The sequence below is a fragment of the Falco cherrug genome, chromosome 3 (assembly GCF_023634085.1).
Source record: "Falco cherrug isolate bFalChe1 chromosome 3, bFalChe1.pri, whole genome shotgun sequence".
NCBI lineage: Eukaryota > Metazoa > Chordata > Aves > Falconiformes > Falconidae > Falco > Falco cherrug.
Genome location: NC_073699.1, coordinates 115,362,714 through 115,387,566, shown reverse-complemented (window position 1 = coordinate 115,387,566; position 24,853 = coordinate 115,362,714). Strand labels below are relative to the sequence as shown.

At 46.1% G+C, this 24,853-nt stretch overlaps 1 protein-coding gene across 2 annotated transcripts in view; it reads left to right on the top strand.

The window, feature by feature from the left end:
- The window catches only part of LOC102059383 (CCN family member 2-like), a 43,831-nt gene that overhangs the window by 7,145 nt on the left and 11,833 nt on the right, over nt 1-24,853 (top strand). The window contains exons 5-13 of one of the 2 annotated variants that reach the window (XM_055704959.1): nt 3,446-3,784; nt 4,657-4,868; nt 15,068-15,294; nt 17,684-17,889; nt 18,012-18,074; nt 20,172-20,461; nt 20,630-20,678; nt 21,400-21,467; nt 22,119-23,534. In XM_055704959.1, the coding sequence (XP_055560934.1) occupies nt 23,475-23,534 (60 nt within the window). In that variant the 5' untranslated portion in view covers nt 3,446-3,784; nt 4,657-4,868; nt 15,068-15,294; ... (4 more) ...; nt 21,400-21,467; nt 22,119-23,474. Of the gene's footprint in view, nt 1-3,445; nt 3,785-4,656; nt 4,869-15,067; nt 15,295-17,173; nt 17,193-17,683; nt 17,890-18,011; nt 18,075-20,171; nt 20,462-20,629; nt 20,679-21,399; nt 21,468-22,118; nt 23,535-24,853 lie in introns of those variants that run through there. The other variant, XM_055704961.1, reaches the window with a different exon arrangement.

Here is a 24,853-nt window from a genome sequence, read left to right as displayed (position 1 = left end):
GTTTTCTTGAACGCTGACAAACTTGAAGGAAGATAGACGTTCTCTCTTGTTCAGCCTGTAAGTTCAGTAGGTGAGGGTTTTCATAGGCTTGAGTTTTGCAACAAAGGTTTTGTGTGGATTTTTGATTGTTAAATTTCAACCCAGCCAGTTTCTCCTCTTGTAGTGTTCCTCATATTGCAGATAAATTGACATAATTTAAAATCCTCTGAAGTGGTTTTCCAGGTATTCTTTGGTTTTGATGAAAAAGAGCTAGTGTCCGTATCAAAAGCATCCAGGAAAAAATGATTAATTTCCTTCTTTTGTGTGGCAGAGAGGCTAGTGGTGCCACCACTGCAGCAGCTGGCACGTGGTGAACAACTTTGATCTCCTTGCTTGCCTTTGAACCGCTTGCAAGCCCTAAAGCTCTTTGGTTCTCCATTGAATGGTATTGCTTTTGGAGCTTCTGCCTGTTAGCTCAGCACAAGGCTCTAGACCTAAGGAAATACAACCAAAAGGCCCATAAAGGTATCTTAAAGTTATCACTACCCATGGTGAAGCTCTGTTGCCTCCTGTTGTACTAGAAAATTAACTGTGGACAACCCCTCTTACGGGGTGAAGGAGAATGTGCAGGTCATGTTACTCTGTAGGGTGCTGCTGACAGAGGAATCACGGTCCTTTTTATAAAGAACTGCGAATCTTGATTGATCATTTCTACCACTTGGAGGATCACAGGTATTATTGAAAGATGCATCTGAGAAATTTGACCAGTGAGTCGATCTTTGATTTATCAGCAGATACAGTTCCACAGAGGGAGCAGAGATAAAAGGCGGATGGATTCAGTCATTTTAACCACCCTATTGTTCTATTCACAGAGTTACTGGTTCTTGGACAAGGTGGGAAGAGTCCGTGGGATTTAGTTCTTTAACAAAAGCATCCTTTCTCCGCAACGTTAATTACTCATTTGTGCCAAACGGGGAATGAGAAATGGAGTTTAAGGATCTAATTAACATTTGCTTCTCATTTCAACAGATCAGTCTTTACACTCATAAACTCTGTGATAAAACTATTTTCACTAACTTTCTACTCATCTAAGAATCTTCCAGCTTCCACAGAATCTGTATGTCTGGGTTAGGAAAACAAACAAATAAAAAAGAAAAGCTAGAAATAATATCCTGCTACTTTTAGAAAAGGACAAATGTCATTTTTTTGTGCATGTATCTTCTTTTTAGCCCAGCAGTGAATACTGTTCATACTAGGAGAAGTACCTGTTAATATTAAAGCTTCTTCATAAATCTTTTGTTTTGACATACCTAGAGTGGGCACAGTTTAAAAAAAATAATAAATTATCCTGATTTGGCTTATTCCCCTACAGGAATAGGTAACATAAGGTACCATTGTAACAATCTGACCGTGTCTAAGTAAGGCAGTATTATCTTTACCACCGTAGACTGGCATAATTAAAGTAGTGTTGAAAAGCCATAGGTTAATGTTATTGCCTTGGACATAAACCAAGGAATGTTACAATTTTTAAAAAAGTGTTTCTTCTCAGAAATAAGGACTACAGGATTTGATTCAAAGTTCTTAATTTTGGAAAGCATTTTGAGGTTTGCTAAAGGTGCCATATTTAGTCATAAAAATAACAAAATGAAAAATACAGAAGTGTATTTATAGTAAGAATAATGAAGATTTATAGGGTAACGATAGTTGCAGTGCTCCTAGCCTAGGAACTCTATATTGAACAGAGTGATTGAATGTTTGGCTTTTTAAAAGAGAGAGAAAAAAACAAAAACCAGATGAATAATGAAAAACAAATCCTTTCTCTGGTGAAAAGCCAAACCTGTGTTTTGAAAATTAAATGTTTTTTTGGGTTAAGCAGTGAAAAAATGGACTTGATCTTTGCAACAGCTTGGATTTATTATTGGAACCAGTTGGCTGTGCCATAGAGGAGAGGAATTTTCTGGTAATTAGAGCAAGAAACTGGGAGTCAGAAGCAGTAGGGTCTGTTTCTGGCTCGGGCACTAGCACGCTATGTAGCCTTGGGAAACATGCTGCCTCATTTGTACCTTGGCTTTCCTATCTATAAAATGGGGCTAAGGAAATAATTCAACCTCACAAATTGCATGCACTAATTAAAGAACATTTCTACAGCACCTTGAGGTCTTTTCTGCTAGAGGACGGATTTTTACAAGCATGTGCTTCAAATGCTTTTGAAAAATCCTGCCCTAAACATTTACAAACCTGATTGCCCAGATTCCTAAATCCATGTGTGGGCACCTAATTGAAAAGGGTCTGATTTCCAGAAGATTGTCTGCTGATGAAAAAGAACATGATGGGAAGTATTTTCTCACTGGACTATGAAAACAGAGGGATCATGGGACTCCCTCCTGCTGGGATCTTGCCATTTAGCTTGGCCAATTTCACAGGCTCCCCCCTGCTCCCCAGCAGCAACGTGTAATCCCCGCAGGCTTCCGTGCTCGGAATGCTGCGGCTCCCTTGCAGCACTCCGAGAGGCAGCTGCGAAGAGGCAGGTGGGGAACAATCAGCTTAGTACGTGCAATTGGTGGTCTCTGGGGGGTGCAGAAATGCTCCTCGCCCTGCTGGATACAGCTTCCTTAGGAAAGCAGCAGTCAGAATTAATTTGAGTAATAGCTGCACATCCTTACTGGAGTTACCACCAGTATCCCTGAGGCCCCATATCTGATTTGGCTTGGGTGTCCCAGTGGTTCAATTTCTAAATCACCATCTGTCAGCGTTAGAGCTACTTGGCCGCACCTTCCTTCGGACGATGCCCTGGTGGGTGCGTGAAAGGAATGCCATTTGCCTTGGACACCATCCCTCCCTGAAGCAGAGGAAACGTGCGCTGACAAGGCAGGAAATTCTCGTGAACCACAAGGACCTGGAGCTTGCCTCTTGCCTTCCTGTGGGCCTTACCCAAGTTTCAGCCTGGGTGTTTAAAGATTATTAATAGCAATAGTTACATTAACAGTTCTATGTTTTTCTTCTTCTGTCAACAAAGTTATTTCTTCGGTTGAGACTTTCAGGTTGTTTTTATTCAAAGTAGTCGGAAATGGACCCAAAAATGTGGTGGCAGCGCAGTACAATGATCCGTTCGAGCTAATGGGCAGCCAAGTGGGGATTTCACTTTATGGAAGCCTCTCAGTCAGAAGTGGACAGGCTTTCAAGGCTCCCGTGCAAAACAAATAGCTCCAAACTGGGGCAGGCTTAGCACAGTGAGGATTTTGTTTCACAAGTATTTCTTTTCAGCAGCAGCACACTCCCAGCATGCAGTGACTTTCCCTTAGCTATGGCTGATTGTTTCTGCGCCTGCTCTGTTCCCCTCTCTCATCCTGCTGTACCTTTTGCATGGCTGTGTGATAGCCCAGCTAGAGAATGATCTCAATTCAAAAAGAAAAAAGAACAAATCCCCCCCTTATTTTTCTTTCTGTTATTTTTATTTTTATTTCAGGTCAATTCCTGAATCCATATTTCATCCGCAGAAACAAGTTGTAGTAGACTGAGAGGGTGACAAGAGGTGGAAATATGGGAGCTGCTTAAGCCAGTGCTTCTACTGAAGTGAATGCTTGTGCAACTGGAGGCTAAGCCTAGTCCGAGAGAAGCTCTCTTTTGCCCTGCTTTGAGTCATGAGGACCTCAAAATGAGTCTTGGCTGCAGGAATGAGCAAGACATATGTGTGTGGTTGAGCGTTTGTGTCCAAGGAAACAGTTTGTGTCTTCAGTGTTTGGTCACTGCTACCTAGTTCTGCTCTTCATTGGGTGTAAAAGCTCTGCCATGGTCAACCATTCAGGTACAGGGAAGAGAGGTCCTAGTTTTTAAATGTGCTAAGCACTTCCTGCAAACTAACAATTTCATCTTCTCCTGCTTTCTGCTGAAGTTACTGGTGTTTGGCGCCTGCCAGAACAGATCTGTAGCTGGCATGTAGGCAAGCTGTTCTGCTGTCTTTGGGGAAAGGTGTATTTTGATTAACAAAGCAAGGGAAGGAGTATTTGGAAACACTAGCACAGCTGAATAGCGCATGGGATGAGGAGAAGACTGTCCTTCACAATGTCTGTGCCGATATTCACAAGGAGTTAAACAAGTCTTATGGGGTGAGCAGATGGTGGGCTGGTTCTCCGTTGAAAAGATTTTTTCACAGGAAGAGGGACAGAGAAGAGTTCAACTTTGTTTATCCCAGATTTATTCTGGAGTGTAATATGCATTGTAAACAACTTTCTTCATAGAAAAGTATGGGCATGAGGCCTGTTCTGATTTATTTTCTCTGTTGTTCAGATTTAGCCCAAAGTGGTACAAGTTCATAGTTTCCCCTAAATGTTAATGCTTTTAAAAACAAGCCCAACATGTAATTTCACTTATCATAGGCTTTGTGTTTGTCACACAGAACAATAGCTGCAGCAGAACACGAGCTTTGAACGGCCACCCTGAATATAAGCTAGCGTTGTTTCCAGTGCAGAGTGAGAACCCATAACCCTGAACAATGTGAACAAACCTGGGGTTGCTTTTTTGGTCTGGACCCACCAATTCCCTTTATTGGGTGCCTGGGCTGTGAGCTTGCGTTACTCATCCTTCCTCTCTGTTGTGTGGGGTGGCGCGTCGCTGCAGAGGAGGAGGAGATCAGAGACATTCTTTTCTTATGATCAGGATGAATCTCTCTTTTTGTAGATTTCATAATGCCTTGGAGAGCAACTGCATCTTCCTCCTGGGACTAAACTCAACCCGTAACAAGGCTTCCTTTCTCCTGACATCTCTGCTGACCTTCGTTTCACTCTTAACTGCTGTGTCAACTTGACAACCCTGACCTTGCAGCATCATTGCAGAAATCGCCAAGAGGGACTGTGTTGGTAATGAACTGGCAGCACCAAAGCCTGCGGCATGTGAGTGTTCCTTAGAGGTCAGATTTTGTATCCATCTGTTGGTTGCTTAGCCCCGGTTAATTGTTAATATCAGCTAAGGTCCCACCCAATGTGATAAGACTTAGGGCTGCAAAATACTCCTGGAATATATGTAAACGCAGCCAGCCTTCTTGTATTGAGTGCTGGACAAAGCATCACTTCCTAATTATGCATTACTGCATAAATACTGCACATGTTTGTTCAGTGACTTGGAGATGTTTGTAATTCATCTTCAGCACCTCAGGACATCCCTAGATCTCCAAAATAGGCTGTTCTAGGAGCAAATGAACTGAACCTCTGAATTAGAAGGGTTTAGTTGTGAATGTGAATGGATCCACTTTAAGGTGCAAGCAGATGAGAAGGAAACAGGTCTGTTGAGTTCCCTGAAGACCCATGAACTGACCCTTTGAGTTTTCTTTATTTGTCAGAGGAAACAAAATCTCACAGAGCTATGTTTTCTCCTCTGCCATTTAACTAAATCCTTTGCTGGTAACTGTAGCAGTAAAGTGAAGAGGTAAGAGAGCTTTGGAGCAGAGTAAAAACATTCAGAAGGAAGACAGACAGGGTGATGGTCACTTCTCGTGGGTGGATCATCTCCTTTAGCCAAACTTAGTCTTGTGTGCTCTCATTGATTTCTGTCCAAGCCTTGTCCTACACTACTGCATGTGAAAGGAGAACTGGATCCTGTAATGGACTGATCAACAGGGCTGGCAGTCCAGCACATTTGTAGCATCCTGCCTATAAGTGCCTTTAAGTGGTAATAGTGTCCACACCGTCCAGTACAGAACAGATCCTGTGCCGTGCCTGTATTGAACATCCACCTCTTAAGCAGCTCCTAGATCTGGGGCTTTTCCAACACCCTGCAACATCTTTGAATTTGGGTCTTGACCCTCTTTGGTCCATGTGGAAGCGCAAGAGCTGATTCAACTCTGAGCGCATCACCTTGGCTCTATTTGAAACCAGTATTTGTGACTTTTGGGACACAGCTGGGCAGCAGGAGCTTGGTCTTTCCTGTTCTGTTGGCTGTGTGGAAAGGAAACCTTTATCTGTGTACCACAGCAGGCTTTGTATGGCTGGCGAGATGCATCAGTGGAAAGGGAAATCGTGTTCCTCCAACGCGTCGAGGGTGGGTGGTTACTGCCAGAAGCAGGATGCTGGGTTTATCAGGCCAGTGGTCTGACTCGGGACAGCAATCCCTGTGTTCCCCAGCCCGACTGACGGGTGAAATCTTTTGTCTGATCTCAGCATTGCTTTTAGCAGCTGGCTCCAGAGAGAAGGGAGGAATGACCTCCTGCAGAGTTGGGCCTTACAAAGCAGCCTGTGTGGGATGGAAGGTCCCCTGCTCCCTGGCTCGAAAGAGCGTGTGGGGGGGGCGTATGTGTGTGCGCGGCGGGGGGGGGCAGTGCTTCTGGCAAGCAGTGAACTTGTCCAAATAAACGAAGGGCTAAAAACAGCCTGTCCTCAGCCCCTTGAGAAACCCTGCAGCAGATGTTGCCAGTGACTGTAGGTCCTTGTTGGGAATCCCATGGATAATCATTGACAGCAGGGAAACACATGGCAGCATACGACAGCTCAGAGAGGGCCCTCTTTGTTCGCTGAAATCACTAGAATATCTGTCTTGTCAGTGCCGATGAAAAAGCACTGGCTGGTTCAAGCTTGGAGTGGGGAGTGAGTGGAGCTGCCTTTTGCTCTTGGCTCGGCTGTGGACTTGCTGTGTGGCCTCAAGCAAGTTGTCTTTCCCCCCTGTAGTATAGTTCTTTCTGTTGTGCATTGGGATCAAGGATGGAAAGCTGCTTCCCAGGGGATTTGTAGGCAAACTTTTAAACTTTGCAAGGTGCTTTGTGACTGGAAAGTGCTACGTTCAGAATAGGTGAATGTTCAATATTAGTGTAATTGTTGACATATGATTCAAAAATGAGGAGGGGCTGAGAAGTTCAGCTGAAAGGTCAGCTTGTTACAAGACAGAATTTTTTGTGCCACCAGTGAAAATGAGAAATGAAGCAAAAAGAGAAAGAGGCTGGCTGGGTATGATCAGAGATGAGGCTGGAGCAGGCTTGGCCTCTCTCACATGAAATGCTTTTCTCTCTTTTTGCTTTGTGAGTTCAGCTTTTTGGCTCTGTTACTCAGGGGTTTGTATTTCAGGCACAGTGATGGCTGCATGAGGTGGCTGGGGCCACAGGGGTGGCGGACAGAAGAACTGAGAGTGGTTCTGATGTGAGTGTGACAGGAGGCAGGGGACTCGGGATTGAAGTAGAAGGAAGAGTCAGGTCAGGCCACAGTGCTTTGGCCATGCTGTGTAGGTGCCCCCTTTGTGCTCCATTCTGCACACTGCTGTTGAGTCTCATGGCATGCAGATAGGAAAGAAATACATGTGTCCTTGGATTGATGGATGACTTTGCCTTTGCAGAAGTTAAATTGAGGCAGGAGGTGGGAATAACTGAGACTTGCACATAAGGGCATGCTGTTGTTTTCTCCCACTGTAAGTATGGAAACCACTTTCAGATTTCCTCATATCCAAAGCAGCCAATTGATTGTCCTATGGGAAAAATGAAAATGCTAAGCAAAGCCTAAATCTATAAAAACCTGGGATGTGGTTCTCAGTGGGACTTTGCAAAGTAACCATATAGTTCCTGTTACACCTGAACACTACATACCAGCCTGGGAAGTGACAAGATTTTCTAGCCATGCTCTGAAATTGTGTTTTAAGGGTTAGGAACATCCAGGGGACACAGCAAAGCATTTTGCATGCAGCTGTGAATTAGTGTGTCCATGGAAATTTCCTATGGAAGGGGCATCTACAGGGAGGGATGTCTTTTGGACAGGTGCTGATGTAAAAATATACAGATCCACATATGGGCTCCAGAAACACAACAAGCTGGCACCAGCACTTTCTCAAAACAGACTTTTCTCTTCTGCTTAATTTTTTATTCCTTCTTGAGGCTTTTCCAGCATCCCTCATTGAAATTTATAATCCATCTACCTTATCCTTTATCATGCCTTCTAGTCTTAGACTCACTGCAACTCACATCCCTCCTAACGAAGTAGCAGCGGATTGTTCCCATCTGATCCCATTCTTGCTAACCCTGAGAAGTTACATCTGACTTAAATAAAAGTCACATAGGTAGTAACACGCCAAGAAGCACCGAGAGTGTGTGAAGTGACTGGCCTGTTTTGTGTGATTGGAAATCAAGCTGGGAATATTCAGTGGGAATTGTGAAAATGACCGTACCTGTTTTACTGTAGCATAGCTATGTTGCCTTCTGAGTCTTCTCAATTGCATCAGCATATGGGAAAGGACCTATGGAGTCTCTGTCTGCTCAGAGTGGCAGTGTGTCCCTAATAGCCTGGAATAAAGAAAGCAGTAGGATATAAAAGACTTGAGATTCAGTTTTGAAAGGAATGGCTTTAAACTGAGGTTGATTCTTCACAAGATAGTTAGCTAGCATTAAAAAAAAAATCATATATCACAAGATTGGAAAATGCCCTAGATCACCAGCTGCTAGTGAAAAATGTAAGGATGTGCGTCAAATCTTGTCTTCACAGCTTCTGCTGAATAGCTGTTTATCTCTCATCTCTAAAAAGGAGGATATTTACTTGCCTTTGAGGTTCTTGGATGTGGCCATTTCATGTTTCTGGGAAAGCCTGGCGGTTCCCTTTATTTGGATAGTGCTGGTCACACAAATCCATCATTCAGAGATGTGGTGTTAGTGCAGGAGGAACTAGGCACCTTGAGGAGTGGAATGTCAAATAGTTGCCGCTTTTCTACGGGGAAAGAAAATATGTGCTCTCAGGCACTGGAAAAGCTGCTTAAGAAACCCTGTGATACTGTAAAACTTGCCAGAAGATCTCCAAATAGATACTTATCATTTTATTTGAAATTAGTTCTCCTTTGGGCCATAAGGCTTTAATACCTAAATCTTAAAGAAGGCAAGGGAAATATAAGAAAGTGACTGATTCTGCAGAAAATCCTTTTCTTCTCGTGTCTTGTCACATAAGTTTTTATTGACGATATCTGAATGACTTTAGTGGTGCAAATCATAGAATCATAGAATCATTTAGGTTGGAAAAGACCTTTGAGATCATCAAGTCCAGCTGTTATCCCAGGCTAGGGTTAACCATTAAATAGGCTCCTGCAGCACTTAAACACTTCAGAAAGCCTCACCTGTGCCACCTTGTAAACTTTTTTCATAAAAGAGAGCATTAGCAAACAGTCCGTTCTAACTCTCCCACTGCACAAACTTTTCTCATAAAAAAGGAATGAGAAATGGTTCTTTCCTAACTTGCTTTGGCCAGGTAACACTGCAGATTTATCAATTCAAGAAGATTCTTTCTTTACCCTAACTGAAAGCAGGATTGGCCTACAAGATCTAGAATACCCTTTTCCCGCTAGGTTCCCTGCTGTCTTGGTAATCCCAGTGACTAGTTAGAAACTTCTGTGGTGGGGTATTGGGGAGGAGAGATATCACTCCAGTACAAACCGTGTTTTGAAATGTCTTGGCTCTTATTTGCCTTAGGAAGGTTATAAATACTGTTCCCAGGACAAACATTCTCTATTTCTGAAAGCTAATGAGCCAAACAGCTGCACTGAGGCTATCCACCTCTGACACCAGTAAACACTAAGCCATGTGAAAAAGATTTTAACATGCCCAGACAGTCCGATGTAAGAGTTGTACGTGTGTCTAAAATACAGTTTTCTTGCTGCATCCATTTTGTACCTTCAAAGGAAAAAGTCCTTTACTGACCATCTTTGACACCTGTGACTGTCAGAACAAGACCAGCACAGACCACAATCTCTCTGATACTGGTGCAAATCCAGCTGTTTTCAATAGAACGCACGTTGTTTATGAAAGGAAGAGAGAATAAAGTGTCACAAGTATCTCTCTTAGGGAAGTATGTGTATTTTGTAAGGATCCATCTGAAATGTGCCGCAGACAGTATTCACTGATATCCTCTGGCTGTCTGAGCAGCTTCAAGTCCAAAGCACCAGTAAATCCACTTTAACTGGCTGACTAAACTGGGCTTATGGCTGCTTCTTGCTACCAGAACAATGAAAGGTGTCCTGGCTCATGCTGACGCATCTGATCTAAAGTATAAAAGAATTTGTAAACAGGATCTGGGAACCATTTGAAGAATCAACTAACTTTGTCTGTAAATTTGTATCCACACAACACAAATGTCCACGATTTGCTTCAGAAGAGACAGAAAGAGGAAACAACTGTATGTTCTAAACTCTAAATTCATCAGAAAAAGTGTACAAGTGATCTGGCTTCGCTCTTCTCCTCTGCTTCTCAACCATCCTTTGGGAAGATCACAAGGCCTTTCTTGCAAGACTTTTTCCCATCTAGTGCTCCTCAGACCCCAGACTCTAACTGGAATTACAACTAGCCCACTGAAACTGAACTAAAATGCAGTTCTGACTAATTGTTCACAACCACAAGAGCAAAAGCAGTGTTATCAGGTGGATCTCGAAACTATGGCTGATTCTGGTTTTTGCAGAAGTTGCATAAATCTAGAAAAGCTCCTTTGACTCTGCCTGGACTTGAGGCACCACCAAGAGCAGAAGCAGTTGTATTTAAGGGCACTGATTCCTGGTCTGGGGCTGTGGGAACCATTTGTTTTTCCTGACGCCTGACTCATGTTGACTTAAACCCGAATGACTTTTAGTTCAGGCAATGTCAAGGCAAAGTTGTGAACAGGACCTTTTCATTCATGTTCCCAGTAAGCATGTATCTTCTTAAAAAGAAAGAAAAAAAAAAATAAACTAGGTCAGTTGAGCACAGTAAATGGTTATGTCTCTCTTCTTTTGGGCTTTAAAAAATGTCCCAGTTGCTTAAGTGAAAGTTGCTGTGACTTGGAGAAACGTGTCCCAGGGCCCCTTTTTTGTTTGTCTGTCATTAATCATTGTAAAAGTCTTTCTCTAAGAAATGCAATTGGTCAGTTTGCTTTTAGTAGCTCGGGGCTGGATGCTGATCTTCGTTCCTCTAGTTGCATCTGGCATTGGTCTGCTGCAGTAAGGGGAGTGACTCAGGATTTATAGCTGTGTAAATGAGACCAGAGGTGATCGTCTGAAGCCTACTCAGTTCTGTAGCATCTGGAGAACATCATATATTTATTAAAAAACCACCAACCAAACATCTAGTGATAACTGCTCTTTGACATCCCAGTCATGACATTCTTTCTAACAGGGAGACAGGACAAGGGTGGGAAGAGAACAAAAGCAGTGGGGGGTAAACGAATTAAGAAATCTGGCCTTCATATGCTCATAGAAATGGGCAGGATACACTATTCGTGCTAGATTTTCCCTGCTCCTGGCCCCTTGGATTCAGTGGTATTGCTCCTGATTTACACCCCTTCGAGTGGAACAGGATCACTCCCTTTTTCTTCAGCAAAACAAACATTTGTTACTTGGAAAGAAAAACAGAAGAATCTTAAAATGTGACCCACAGCTGAGCGGAAATTCTCAGTAACGCAAGAATTTGCGTTTCTTTAGTTTGTAAACAAAGAAGGAACCCTTGGAGGGAGCGTGTTGATTAATGCTGTGGAGGACTGCAGAGGGACAGTTCCTGCGGCAGTATAACTGGGGATTCGTCCTGCTGTGCTCACAGCAGTTCCAGGTATATGAAACAGGAACGTGGAGGAGCAGGATGCTCTAACAGAAGAGGGGATTGAGCTTTGGGAATGCTGACAGCAGCTTCTCTGCTGGCTCTGAGCCCTCAGGCAGGCCAGAACCTTGATCAAAACAACCCCAACTGCCAGAAGAAATTGAGATCCATTGCTGAACTGAAGGTAGTTAGGGGTCTACAGATGCAGGCAAATGCTTAGAATTATTTCCAAAAGCACCCTAGCAGTCTGAGTGCCAAAAGCCCAAAGGGAGTTGAGGTCAGATGCTCAACTGGTGTAAACTGATGTGGGTCCTCCCAGGTCCTACCTCTAACCAATGTTTTCTCGCTCTCTGCAGATCTCAGGTTCCTGTAGCTCTCATGCAGAAGCTCCATACTCACTGACAATGGATGGCTTTGCCTGCCTTCCCCTCCTTAAATACGCCAGCACTATATATTGAAATGCCAGTTTAGCCCGCAGAGCTCCCTGGCTCAGGAGCTGGCAGGCCAGCAGGGAGAACCCAGAACAGCTTCCCTCCAGCAAGAGAGAAGGAACACACACGCACATTCACACGCACACTGCTTGCTTAGCACAGTCCATTAAACTCAGCATGAACTCCAGGCCCAGCCATAACCCGTGATATTTATGGAGTGAATATCTTCCTGTGAAGGATGTGGAAGGGTTGTACAGCCACCGTTGAGCCCCTACCCTCCCTCACATTCGCTCATATCTCATGCATATGCTTTTATGACTATTCCACTTATCTGGAACTGGAATAGCAGGCTCAGATCTTGGCTGCTTCTCTGTTCTGCGTAGGAAAGGAAAGGACAGGAGGAATACTTTTGCCCTCCCTCCCATGCCATGGGGAAAGCCCTAATCCTGCTAGGAGAATTTCAGCTTTCCCGCTAAAGCCTGGCTCACCAGAGCCATTATGGGCTGTAGCCATGCTGCTGCTGGCCTTGGGAGGTGTTCTGACACAGGTATGCTGTGTATCCACAAAGCAGGGATAAGATTTGCAGCAGGACCAGCTCCTGTCCCCAGCACTGAAGATGCTCTTTGTTTTCCAGCAGCTACGAAACAGACTGCTGTGGTGTGAGGTCTGTGGTTGTTCAATGCCTTCTACATCCATTTTCCCTAAGAAAAGGGCAAGCACGTGACACCTGGGAAGAGCTGGTACTATAGAGGAGCTCATCAGCCTGCATGACACACAGGTGCTCCCTCCAGTTTAATTTTACAGCATCCACAACATGAAAATAGACCTTCCCTTGTGCCTGGGCCCTCCTGTCACCTGAGGAGAGAGTCTGATAGAGAAGAAATGTGAGGACTGATGATTGCTGACTGTTCCTGCTATGGCTCTGCTGATACTCTCCAAAATCCGGAGGGTCACACTGCCCGTTGAGCTCTCACCTGGGTCAGAACAACCCCAGATACTCCAGAATTAGGAGCTTCTGTCTTTAAAAGCTCTACATGGAATTGTCTGAATTATCTGCCCAGGAGCCTCAGTGCAGATGTGTGTCTCTCTTGGGAGATAGAAAGGACCTGGTTCTGACCTTGTGCGTAGGGGACACTCGACGAGTGCGGCGGCTCTGAAGAGATTGGGAGCAGACCTGCTGTTGCCTCATAGCTTCACTCTGCCATGAACTGATGGGAAGTGTTGCTGAATGTGCAAACAGGAACACCTGCACTCGGGAAAGAACTCGACCACAACCAAATAAAACAACAAACCTTGTAAGAAGATGGGAAGCACCATTCCCCAGGCTCATTGCATGGCCTCACCTGAGAGATCTGAGTGACAAGATTATTTTAAAGTGCCTTTTCCTGAGCTACGCTGATCTGTCTTCCTCTGACAAGTCAGCCACCTCTTGCCAAGCATGCTGTGTGCACATCCTGCACCGCTGCCTCCCTGCCATGCCAGTCACCTTCCTCAACGGTATTCACAGGGCACAATGACTTCAGGGGGCACCTCAAGGGGAGAAGACAGAAAACTGTTTCACACTGTCACCTTCCTAACCCTGCTGTGCCCCACATCACTTTGGAGTCACTGGCGCAGATCAAGGGCTCTCCCTTTTGTCTGATAAGTCATTAGGTGGGGAGACTTGGAACAGCAACAGTCGTTCTGTAGGGAGGGGGCAGAGCTGAAGGGTCTGCTCTCTCTCCCTCCTTTGGAGTGAGCTGCAGAGAGCTTTAGATCTGTCCAATTAAAACAACCCTAGGACAAAAATAGGATGAGAGAGTGCTACTTTAAAAACAAAACAATTAAGCGAAGCCTATCCCTTCCCATCCCTGGAGGTTCCTATGGAAGTGGCAGCTTTTGAGCCAGAAATCTCTGCTGAGCTGGGTATTTCTGGCATTCGAACCCAAGGCAAGCGATGACCTCCCAGTGCTGGCTTGGGAGGAGAGGCTGTACCGAGCTCATGGCAGCAGATGAGATTGAGCTTGCAGGCACTGACATGTCTCCCCTAAAGGCTGGTTATGCTGTAGCCTGTGGAACAGCAGAAGTGAGATTCCGAGTGTGGGAAAGAGCTGAGCAGACACTGGCACAAGCTGCACCAGCAGCCAGCCAAGCCCGGTGGGCGGCCGTGCAGTAAACAGCATTTTGAGCCTTAAGACTGAGAGGGAGAATGGGTTTGGTCTTGAGCTCACAGATCTGGGTCCAACACCAGGTCACTGAAACCTGGTTCTAACATGGCTTCATGGACCGGGGTTGTGGGAACCCCTGTCCAGACAGGATTGGGCTCTCTGCCTGCTGTTTGTGTGGCTTCACTCTTAGCAGGGATCCATATGTCTCCTTTTGAAGCTGGTGCTGATGAAAAGGCAGATGGCCAGTAGCTGCACTGACCAGGCAGAATGTGTCAGCAATCTTTTTGGAACATGAAAGCCTTGTCGATCACATCAGTGCTGGTGTAGATGGTCTTCTGCATCTCGTAACACTTTGGGCTGTGGGATGAGGATCCATAAAGATAGTCTCAAAATAACCAGAGGAGGAGTGACTGCCAGCACTGTCTGTATAACCTCAGAAGTTCATCCTGCAGCACGCATATCACCCGAGCCCCAGCGCCAGCTGAAATCATTCTCTGATGAAACTATGGTCTAGCATAATCACTGTGCAGTTGCCACAGGAATGCTAGAGGTAAAGTTCTGGCTTTCATGATCCGTGCAGTGTCAAATTAACCTCATGCTTCTGTTCCTGAGGTCCCTTTGTTGCGGGTGATTTTTCTGCCACAAAATTCTTTCTTTCAACCCTAATTTTAGTTCACATGAAGAATGAAAAAGGGTCTTACATTCTTGTCGTGAGGCTGGTTCCTGGGATTCCCCTCTGACTCAGCACAGCCTGGCCTCTTCCCTGGCCTTTTCAGCTGAGATCCCCTCGAAATACACCTAGAGCTTAAAATAGCATCGCAAGCTCTTTCCCATGTACGTTCTGGTGAAGAGAATAGCCCCACTGTGAGCATGGGAATTTGTCTCATTCTTTTTGTTTCTCCAAATTCTTTTTACAGGATAGCAGTACAGACTAAGCTGACATTATTTTGAGAAGAATTTTGAGAAGCTGGAAGTAATTTTCTTTGTTTCCTTTGTTCTAGGAAAGGGATCCACACGGTCCTGCCAGCCCTCCTTGTCTGGGGCAGAATGAACAGGCTTGCAGGGCTTGCAGGCATCTGAGCTGTGTCCTGGCCCTCACTGTTTCCTCTGAAGGAAGATGAGCATAGCAGAGGGGGAACTTCACCGGTCCAGAGGACTGTGCACATGGAGAATGCAAGTCTCACTGTTTTCGTGGAAAGGCAATGATGCTGGTCAGTCTCTGCAGCTGGTTAGTTATTTCCCCACATCGGGGACACACAGAGCTCTAACAGTTAATGTCGGAGTTGGGAACATTTCTGTGGTTTTTGAAGGTCTTGGGTGCCAAGTGACCAAGAGCTGCCCTGGCAGGAAAAGCCTTTTTTCCTTACCTCCTTGAAACATAGCCAGGCCCCATCGTTTTCATTTCATCTATCCCCTTTTTTTGAGGTCAGGTCACCTTGGGCTCAAAATTGTAATAATTTGAGAATCCCCAATAATGTTTTTTAACAAAGCCTTTTGACCAGAGATTGGCCTATCTCTGCCAGGCAGGTCATTCATTTCCAGTCTAATGCACAAGGGAGAACATTGTGAAATGACTGCATAAAGAGGCATTAGAGTAAAGATGATTTGGGGCTATTTGCCTGGCAAAGAAATTGAACCAGCCACAGCTTTTCTTTTACCTGACTCATGGCTGTATTGCAGGGATCAGATTGGAAAAAAACAAGTGAATATTATTCACGTAAAGTCTGCTTTCAAACCCATCTCCGTGTGCCCCTGTTGCCAGATGACATCATGCTTCTGAGGATGAAACAGTTTAAACTATAGAAATGAAAATTAGTGGTTCAGATAACTTCCTTAAAACAGCAACAACAACAACAGCAGACTTAGTCTTTGTAAAACCTGCTTGAAAAACATCTGTTGCTGCATCTCTGGGGTAAAATAGCCTAAACTATAAAAGCTTTAGCAGTCTGTCATAGTGATTGCTTTACCAGCAGCAGGGTATTTAAAAGACGGTATGGCAAAAGCCATACTGAAAGTAAAGGCTCTGAATTTAAAGTGGTTTAAGCAGGTTTGTAACAGTAATGCTGTTGTACCTGTACCTAAAGTGGTATGAAAAAATGCGGCGTTTGTAGGCAGAACTAATAACGTTCCACCACTAGCTAATAAAACTGTCACCTCTAAATATATCAAGAGTGTTTCTAACATCACACAAGTTTCTGGGGAAGACAGCTAGGGCAGTTGTTCAGGACAAGGGGCTGGGGGAGGAGAGAAGCACCAGGTGCTGAGAAGCAGCACACAGTGTCCAGCATACGCCAAGTGGGTGACCGCTGCTGGGCCCAGGAGCACAGCGCTGACTCGGCTCACGTGAAAGCCCCACTAGAGACCTCACACAGGTTGCAGCCTGCTGAAACATTCCGCCTGCCTCAGCTGGTGTGAATTTGGTCTGTCTGAAGTCAATGATGGCTGCAAATACAGACTGTTTCCTTATTAAAGTTGTGTAAAAGTATGCCATTCTTCTAACAAGGCTATTCACGGAGCTTGGGACTTGTGTATTCTTAAAACATTCGTGATGTGAAACTTCGAAAAAAACTATTAATAAGGAAACAAATAAAAAAATATGAAAGGTCAGCTTCATAAATGTGTGTTTGTAACAAAAATAAAGAATTAAGAACATGTAAGTGAAAGTCTCACACTTAAGATTTCCCAGATTATTTTTCATGGGTTTGTAACTTACAGCAGCTTGTGCAGACCTTTGAAAAAAGATCATGTTATTTAATCAGCAGTGAAGTAGCTGGTTTACAGATAATTTTAAAGGTGTCTGCATTACATTCCAAGGTTAACAATCCCTTCAGCTGAGCAAAGTCCCTGCCTCTCTGAAGGTGCAAGCCCTTCGTTAAGGCTGGCTCACAGTTACAGCCCTAGGGGCTAGAAAGCTAATCAAGGATTCATGTGCTGAGATTTGTTTGTGCTATACAGGAACAGCCTGGCAAGAGCGGTGCCTTGGTGGACTTGCAGATGCCGTTGACCTGCGCTTCTCTCTTGGTCCCTGAAGTCTACCTGTCTTCTCTATCCTCTGCATTGCAATTGGCTGCAGGAGGACCAGATGACCTAAGGGTCCTTCCAACCTAAATTATTCACTGATTCCATGTAATGAGCTGGAGTCTTTCCAAAACTTGAATGGGAAAGGTGTGGGCAGGCTCCTGTTGGATTCCCAAATCCCTAATGAGAGATACACACAAGTCCTGGTAGGCCACCCACCCCTCCAGGTCCTACCAGCCTGGCAGAGCTCAGGGGCCTGTTGCTGCCTGTTGAGTCTGTGTGAGATGTGCCGCTGGTATAAATTAGGGAAGACCTATTGACTTCAGCAAAGCTATTTTGACCGAGGGGCTGGGTCCTAGGATTTTAGGGCAGAGAATCTTTGAGCTTAGGTGATGCCAGGAGTCTTTGGGGAGATGGGATCTAGTGGGGAATTCAACCTTGCACCTTTTCAGATACGGCTGTGTAGACGCAGCAGTGCCTGGCGGTGGCAGAGCCCCGTGATTAACACGGTAGCCCATAACTAGAGGTCTCACGTTAGTCCCTTCTCTTTCATAAGCCATGTTACCTTGAACACATCCTTCTGTGCCTCATCTCTGCAGGTGCTGTGAGGACCCAGCCCCATACAAGAGTTCAGACACATCAGAGCTGCGCACCAAAGGAATCCTGTAGATCAGGAGGCCACCTTAAATGAGCCTGCCCGAGTCCACCTTAATCATACCCTCCCTTCCTGCAGTTTTCCTTCGGGATAATTAAGCATGCAGTAAGTTAAGAAGTGGAAAAACCCGAGGAAGCATCCCTTTCACAGGTGGGTGCAGCTGACTGTTTCCTCCCAGGGCCTGTTCCTCTTGCAGTTCTGTGCAAGCCAATGCCTGGGCACAAATGCTCCTGGCTGTGATGATGACTCACATTTCTATCTAAATTTTGCAGTTGTTAAGGGTCTCAGAAGATCACCTGCTATTACACTGCCACGTGGAGACCTGTGGTCTGCAGGTAACAGGTACTTTTTTACTGCACCTTGACAAACCTTGAGGCACAGGGTGATTGCAGCTTTGTCCGCATTGCCCTTGAGGTCTGATTTTCTGCATGGACCAGTAACCAGGATGCTGAGCCCCGGGGATCCTGGGGCACCTGCCTGCACAAGCCTGGTGCAGAGTGAGCCCTCGGACAGGTCTGTGCAGCCCACGCTGCTGCCAGGCAGGGTCAGATCAGGGAACAAGCTGTGCTCACAGCTCTTTCTCGACTGCTTTGGAGGGGTTGTACCTACAGCGTGTCTGGGGTCGGGCAGGGGGTCTGCAGTAGGTCTAGCTGTTGCACCAGGCTCCCCAGAGCTCAAGTCTAGGGCTTGGTCCTGCCTCTTTGCCACATTCAGAGCTGGTTGCAGGCTGCCAGGAGGCAGAACACAGATGCTGGTCACAGAAGCCCTTGCTGTAGGATCTTGTGTGTGTGTTAGGCCAGGAGTCGGGTTGGATAATGACAGTGGTCCTAACTGGAAAGCCTCCCAGCTGGCTGGGCACTGGGCTGGGGCAAAAGGCCACATTTCTTAAGGCAGAAACAGAGCAAAAGAAAGAGAGAAGACTAGTGCTCTGCTTCCAAAACCAAGGCCTATTTCACAAAGAGCTCAACACCTGCATTCTCTGCTTTGGGAAGGCTTCTTGTTGCATGTATGACCTTAGAAGTGTTGACTTTCTTACTGTGTACCTGCTCTGAAACGAGAATCCTGTGCATTGATACATGGGTTTTAGTGTTGTGCCTGGTAGCCCCTCTGGGTGCCCTTGGTCGCACGCTCTTTGGTAAGCTGCACAACTGGCTTTTTGCATCCTGACAAGGTCAGGCTCTAGGGGGGCATTTTTTTTTTTTTTTACCAGAAGAGAATGTGTGCTTTTGCTGGCAAACTCTGTATCTAAGCACTGGCTGTTTCCAAACTCACAATGCCAAGACTGTTTTTATATATTTACTTCCTTTATGAGGACATCAACAGGCACCCCACCCATCCCAAGTTCTGCATCCCTTGATAGGCTTCGATTTCACAATAAATCCTGAAATACAATGGAGTGTTCCTCCCAGAACTAAAATAACTGTAGATTTTATTAGCAAACTCTGCAGCCAGGGATGAAATTTATTCCCTGCTTGACATCCCTTACACTATGGGCACAGCAGTGTGCCCTCAGGGCTGTAGCATCTGGCAAGCCAGGCGGAGAAGGGAATCCTAGCTCTGCTGGAGCCAGCGGGTGTTACCGCGGAGTCAGGATTTCATCCCAAGGTTGTGCTGAAGTGGGGAGGGGTGTTTTGTCCTGCCCTTTCCGTCCGTCCTTAGGGCAGGGTAGCCTTTCCCACCCAGATTGGAGTCAGATACGGGGTAGCATTTAGCCTTTGCTGAGCTCTGGTGCTGCTTTTATATGATGCTTTCTCTTGACAATTCACAGCAACTAACTTCACGATACAGCTGATGCATGTGGAGCAGCAGAGGTGGGACTGTCAGAAGGCAGCTCAGGAGCTTCGGCCCTTCTCCACTGATTATAAAGAGAGCCTAGAGAGATCAGGCTTCTAATGTAGATGCCTTAATTAAGTACCTAAGGATTAGATGGCATGAATCTGACCCTAAATGTCCCTCTAGGCAGATGCTGAATTAATGCTGAACTTGAACAGGAACATGGGTCTGGAAGAGACCTTCTCAGCTGTTAAGTCTCTGGTTTAGCCCTGTTTAGCCCAAAAGCATTCACTCACTGTCCCACCCCAAGTCACACGGACCAGCAGAACTCCTTCCCAGCCTTGCTGCAAACTTACGGCCTTGATAGACATTGATGAGATTGTTCTTTTATCAGTAATATACCACAGATGGAGAAATCAAGTGTCACTTATGTCTTGCAGCCCTGTAGCATCAGGAGAGAAGCTGGGTGAAAGTGCCCAGCCGATCTCAGGAATTGCATCTTATCCTCAAAAGTACAGAAGGTGGCAAAAAGCAAGGGACAGGACTCCTTTGTAGCTCTGAATCTGGCATTCAGTTTTGCCTGAGCATGTGAGCAGGATGCATCAAGCAGGCATCAGTAGTTGGGTAATGAACAATGAAATGAAATTCCTATGTTTCAGACCAACTAGCTGGATGAACCTCACCATCTCGGCTGGCCAAATTTATGTTTGAGATAATTTCAGCAAGGCTCATAAAGTTAAAAGAGTGCCAAATTAGAGTGAGTGCCTGTGATCCACTCCAGCAGTGACTTTTGCCAAGACTGGCCAGCTGTGAGAATGAAAATTGTTCTGTACGGAGCAGTCCTGCGAGCCACCAGCATGTCCTCTGGATGACTGAGCAGCTTAACTTTGAGGCAGGGGACAGATTTGAAGCCACTGAGGACTGGGTGAGCCCGATTCCCTTTACCAAGGTGCTTGTACTGGCTTTTTATTTTGGCTCCTGCAGGCAGGGCGCCACTGCGAGCGATCACACTGAGTCAAAAAAATGTGTGTGTGCTTGCCTTAATTTTATTCTTTAGCCTTACGTGTTTTTTAGCAATTAACTAAATGTCTTCTTTTTGTAATTACTATATATTCAGGAAAGCTGCTAGCTGGGCATGGTGAGTGAACCCAGAAGAACATAGCAAGGTGAATTAAACACCCACTATTCTTTGCTTGGGGGAGATTTTAAGCAGGGTTGACATCTTTATCCCTTCACTTGAGGCAGCTCAGGCAAAAAGAAGATATACAAATGGGTGTTAGCTTGGGTGTTTCCTCCCTTTGATCATTCTGAGTCACTCAACCTGCATGTTCTTCTCTTGCTTCTTGGCAAGTGGCGTGTCCAGTGGGGTGAACAGTTCAGCTGCTAGCACAAGGGGTAGTTTTGGTTGTCGAGTGTCCTGAGAATATCTTGGACCATGGGTGTAGGAAGCTCCCAAAATCAGGGTTCTCCAGCTGACACTTGTCCTTCGTGTCCTGCTGCTCCTCTTCTTTTTTTCAGTGTATGGTGAAGAAGTGACAGACTTAGTCTGGGCTATGAGAGACAAAGTGGGCTCCTCTGGCCCCAGCAACCCTCCTCGGGAGGGTTTGGCACCGCTCCTGGCACTTCCCAGTGAAGGGGCCGGTGCAAGATGCTGGTCCTGCTTTCCAGTAAAGGACCTAGAGTGGATCCAAACACTCGTGTCTTGGCAAAGCAGGGGAGATGGCTGGCCACGGCAGAGCTAAGGGGGCTTGTAGGATGAGCAGGATTGCAACTCAGTACGTTTTGCTTACGCTTCTGTTCTGGGAAGATGAAAGCACTCATGTGGGTGATGATGGGCAGTTTGGTAAGGATGTTTTATCATGGAATTATTCTTTATTTTTGTTGTAGGTTAAAAACTCAAGCAGCCATTGTCATGCTGGTTTAGCGCTGAATATTGCCCCCAGCACTCCTGACAGGTGAGTGAGTGTTTTGGTTGAACAGTTCACTCGAGGTCATGCAGCAGGTTTATGCTAAAAGTGGCATTTGGAAGATGATCGTTCAAGGTGCAACTGCTGCTTCTTGGACAAGGGGCGATGCATGACTCGAGCCATATATTACATGCTGTCCTTTTAAAAAGGCACAAATGTAACAACTTCAGATGCCCCGTATGGCTTGGAATTCAGCTGCAGTTTATATTCTTGCTGTGTGAGAAAATGAGGACAGAGGTGTGTAGCACTTTATCCTTGTCTTATTTACACGCCGTGGTGAAATGTGAGCAGCTAATTTTAGGCAACAACATAGTTTAAGGTGCCAAGCCTTCCAAAAGGGGAAGGAATGTATATCCAGTGAGACTGCCTTTAGCTCCGAGCTGCTCTAGGGCACTGGAAGTCTATGCCACCTCCAGTATGTTAAATCTTCTGTGTGGAGGTGTAATCCTTTCTTGTGACATTAGCAGAGGTAGCTGGTACGGAAATGATTGTGAAATCCCTTGTCTTACGGAAGAGGAGAAGGAGGCGCACCAGCATTTTGCATCTGCTGGTTTGCACTGTGCTAATGCTCTCCAGCCCCAAATCCCCAGGGGCTTTCCAAGTGCTAATTCATTAAGAGTTGGAGTTGTTTGTTTTCAGCAGTGGACAAACAGTGGTGTAGGGAGTGTGGAAGCTGATCTGGTCTTGCACAGGGACCCGAAAGGACCTGGGTAAAACGCAGGGCTTGATTCCCGGCTAAGATGCCCTACACTTGGAGGTGGGTAGGAAGGAGGCTGAATGGAAATGACCCACTACACGCTCCCTACATTTGTCTTCATCTTTTGTCCTACTTCGAGGCACGCACTGCTGGGATGTGGTAGGGACTGTATGGCACAGTGCATTCTGTATACGCTCCTGCCCCTTCTTTTATGCCGGCCTGAAGTCAGTGCACAGGTCTTGCACCACCTCTACCCTGGAAAGGTCCCTGACTCAGAGGCACGGCTCCATCTTTTTAAAGGCCACCTCTTGTACAGCACAGAGGATTCCTGTCCGGTACCCAACATGCTCTGTCACACCCCAGGCCAGCGAGGACTAAGAGTGCCCTCTGCTGCACTCCTTCTCCTCATCTTTCCATGGCAGCATTCCGCTTGCTGTTTGGGAATAAACAAAACAACTCTTTAATACACAAGACAACTATTCATATTCTAAAGGTCTTTGTGCAGGCTTTGCAGAAGCCTGGTTCTGTATTTCATTAGTGAACGGAAAGGATCATGCCCTGAGATAAAAAGGTATGATACCCTGCATCAGTCCTGAGGTGCAAATAAAGCACTGTGAGGAACTGCTGTCCTTTATCCATAACCTTCACCCCGTAACTTTTCATTGCCTGATAAAACCAGCGGCTCCTCCTTGCAGGAGTTCAGACGGCAGTCTTTGTAGTCATAAAACTTTCATTTCTCGGAGCTGGCAGCAGCAAGCGCTGGTGATGCACGGTCAGTGATGGTACCTAATTGCGCCTAACAGCACTGAACTTTCCATCTCTCCCTCCCCTTCAAAGGAAAAACATTGAGCACCACAAAGCTCTGCTTATTCAAGTCCTCGGCTCTCGCAGCCAAAAAGGAATGGATGTAGGTAGGGAAAGGGGGGTTGTGTCAAGAAAGCTGTCCCAGGCTTCATACTTCTGGAGTTTAAAAGGGGAAAAATTAAAAAATACTAATCCTGCTTTTACCGGGATTTGATTTACCCACGTGGAAAGGAACCAAGCTGCAGGCTGCACTGGCAGCCCCGTAACCACCGGGGCCACAGGAATCTGCTCATGTTCCCTGGAATGTGGACATTTTTCCTTGCACCCACTTCGGCAGCGCTTTCCAGGGTGTCACTCAAGCGCGGGGCACGCCCCCTCCAGGAGGCTATTTAAAGAGGAGCTGGTATGCAACTTTCTCCAAAGAGAGAGGAGAAACTCCGAAGGAGGAGTGAGTCAGTCAGCAGCCTGAATCCCCTCCCTTCCCTTTACTCGGGATGGCTGGCAACTTGGGGGCAGTGACCTGGACCCTGTTCCTCCTCCTTGCACCTGGCTGGGTATGTATTGCACCGCAGCAGCTCCATTTGCTGGCTGGGCATTGCAGCTTCTTGCTTTGATGCATGCGAACGCTTTAGGCTGAATAACTCTTCCCGCCTGCCACCTGCCTCTGAAGGTTTCTGAGCAAAGTCTGGCTGTTAGCAGGCAATGTGAATGCGCCGTGTAACTCAATCACGCCCGGAGCTGCGCCCCACGTGACGCCTGTCACCCATGGATCTCAAAGCTCTTGGCGAACATGAATGGATTTTGTTTCACTCCACTCGTGTGAGCTAGAAGCCAGCCCGGGTTTACCAGGGGGGAGAAGAGAACAGAGAGAGGTGAAGTCACTGAGTTTGTGTCATTGCAAGGATTAAAAGTCTCATATCCCAGTTCCTTACCATCACCATCCTTCCCCAGCTGCCACTGAATCCATGTGTTCCCAAAAACCGTGATCCCGAGGGGGAAGTTAGTCTGCAGCCTCTCCAGAGCAGAATTTGTGCCTGTTTTTGTGTTAATACAAGTGCTTGACAGAGCAGCTGATCCTGCTTAGGAACATTGCTGCAGTCATTAATGTATCTAAATTGCAGTTAAGTGCCTTTTGGATCGGTGAGGAAATAAGGTTTGCAGAACCACTGTGCCTCGCACAGCTTGTTGTGCTGACAGAGGCAATAAACTGCTGGTCGGTGAGGTGTCCCTGACCGCTCCTGGCACACTCGGCATGTGCCAGCCTCTCTTCTGCCAGGAAAGGTGTCCTGTGCGCCCAGCACTGCTTGCTCTAGAGCTAACCTCTGCCGTTTGGGATGGTCGATGTGTTTCTTGCACTGACCCAGCTTTGGCAGCATAGGATCATTTAGGTGGGAAAAGGCATTTAAGATCATCGTATTGGCCATGTAAATTATTGCATTGAGTCCCACCACTGTGACCCTTTATTATTACTCTGAGATGTTGTTTTTCCTAAACCTGCTGACTGTCTCGGGAATGGGACTTTTGACTTTCTTTGAGCTCTGAGAGTGACGTTTAGTGGATGGAGCAAGGAAACGAGAGCTGTTACTCCTGCATCTGCCTCCTGTGTTCAGAGGTGAGAGCAGGATTGCTGGGAGTTATGTTTAGCTCTGCCAGGCTCAGCCTGAGCAGGTCTCCGTGTCTCCCCTCTCTGTGAAATGGGGTTGGTGGTTCCTGTCTCTGCTATTAGGCTGTTGTACAGTTTGCCGCAGCAACGTCAGGAAGGTGCCTTGAGAGCCTGAGGTGGAGGGAGAGCAGGGATTATCCGTCATGATTCAGTGTCTGCAGTATGTGAGTAGCTGTGTTTTGGCTGCTTTATCTGCTGCCAGTCTTGGAG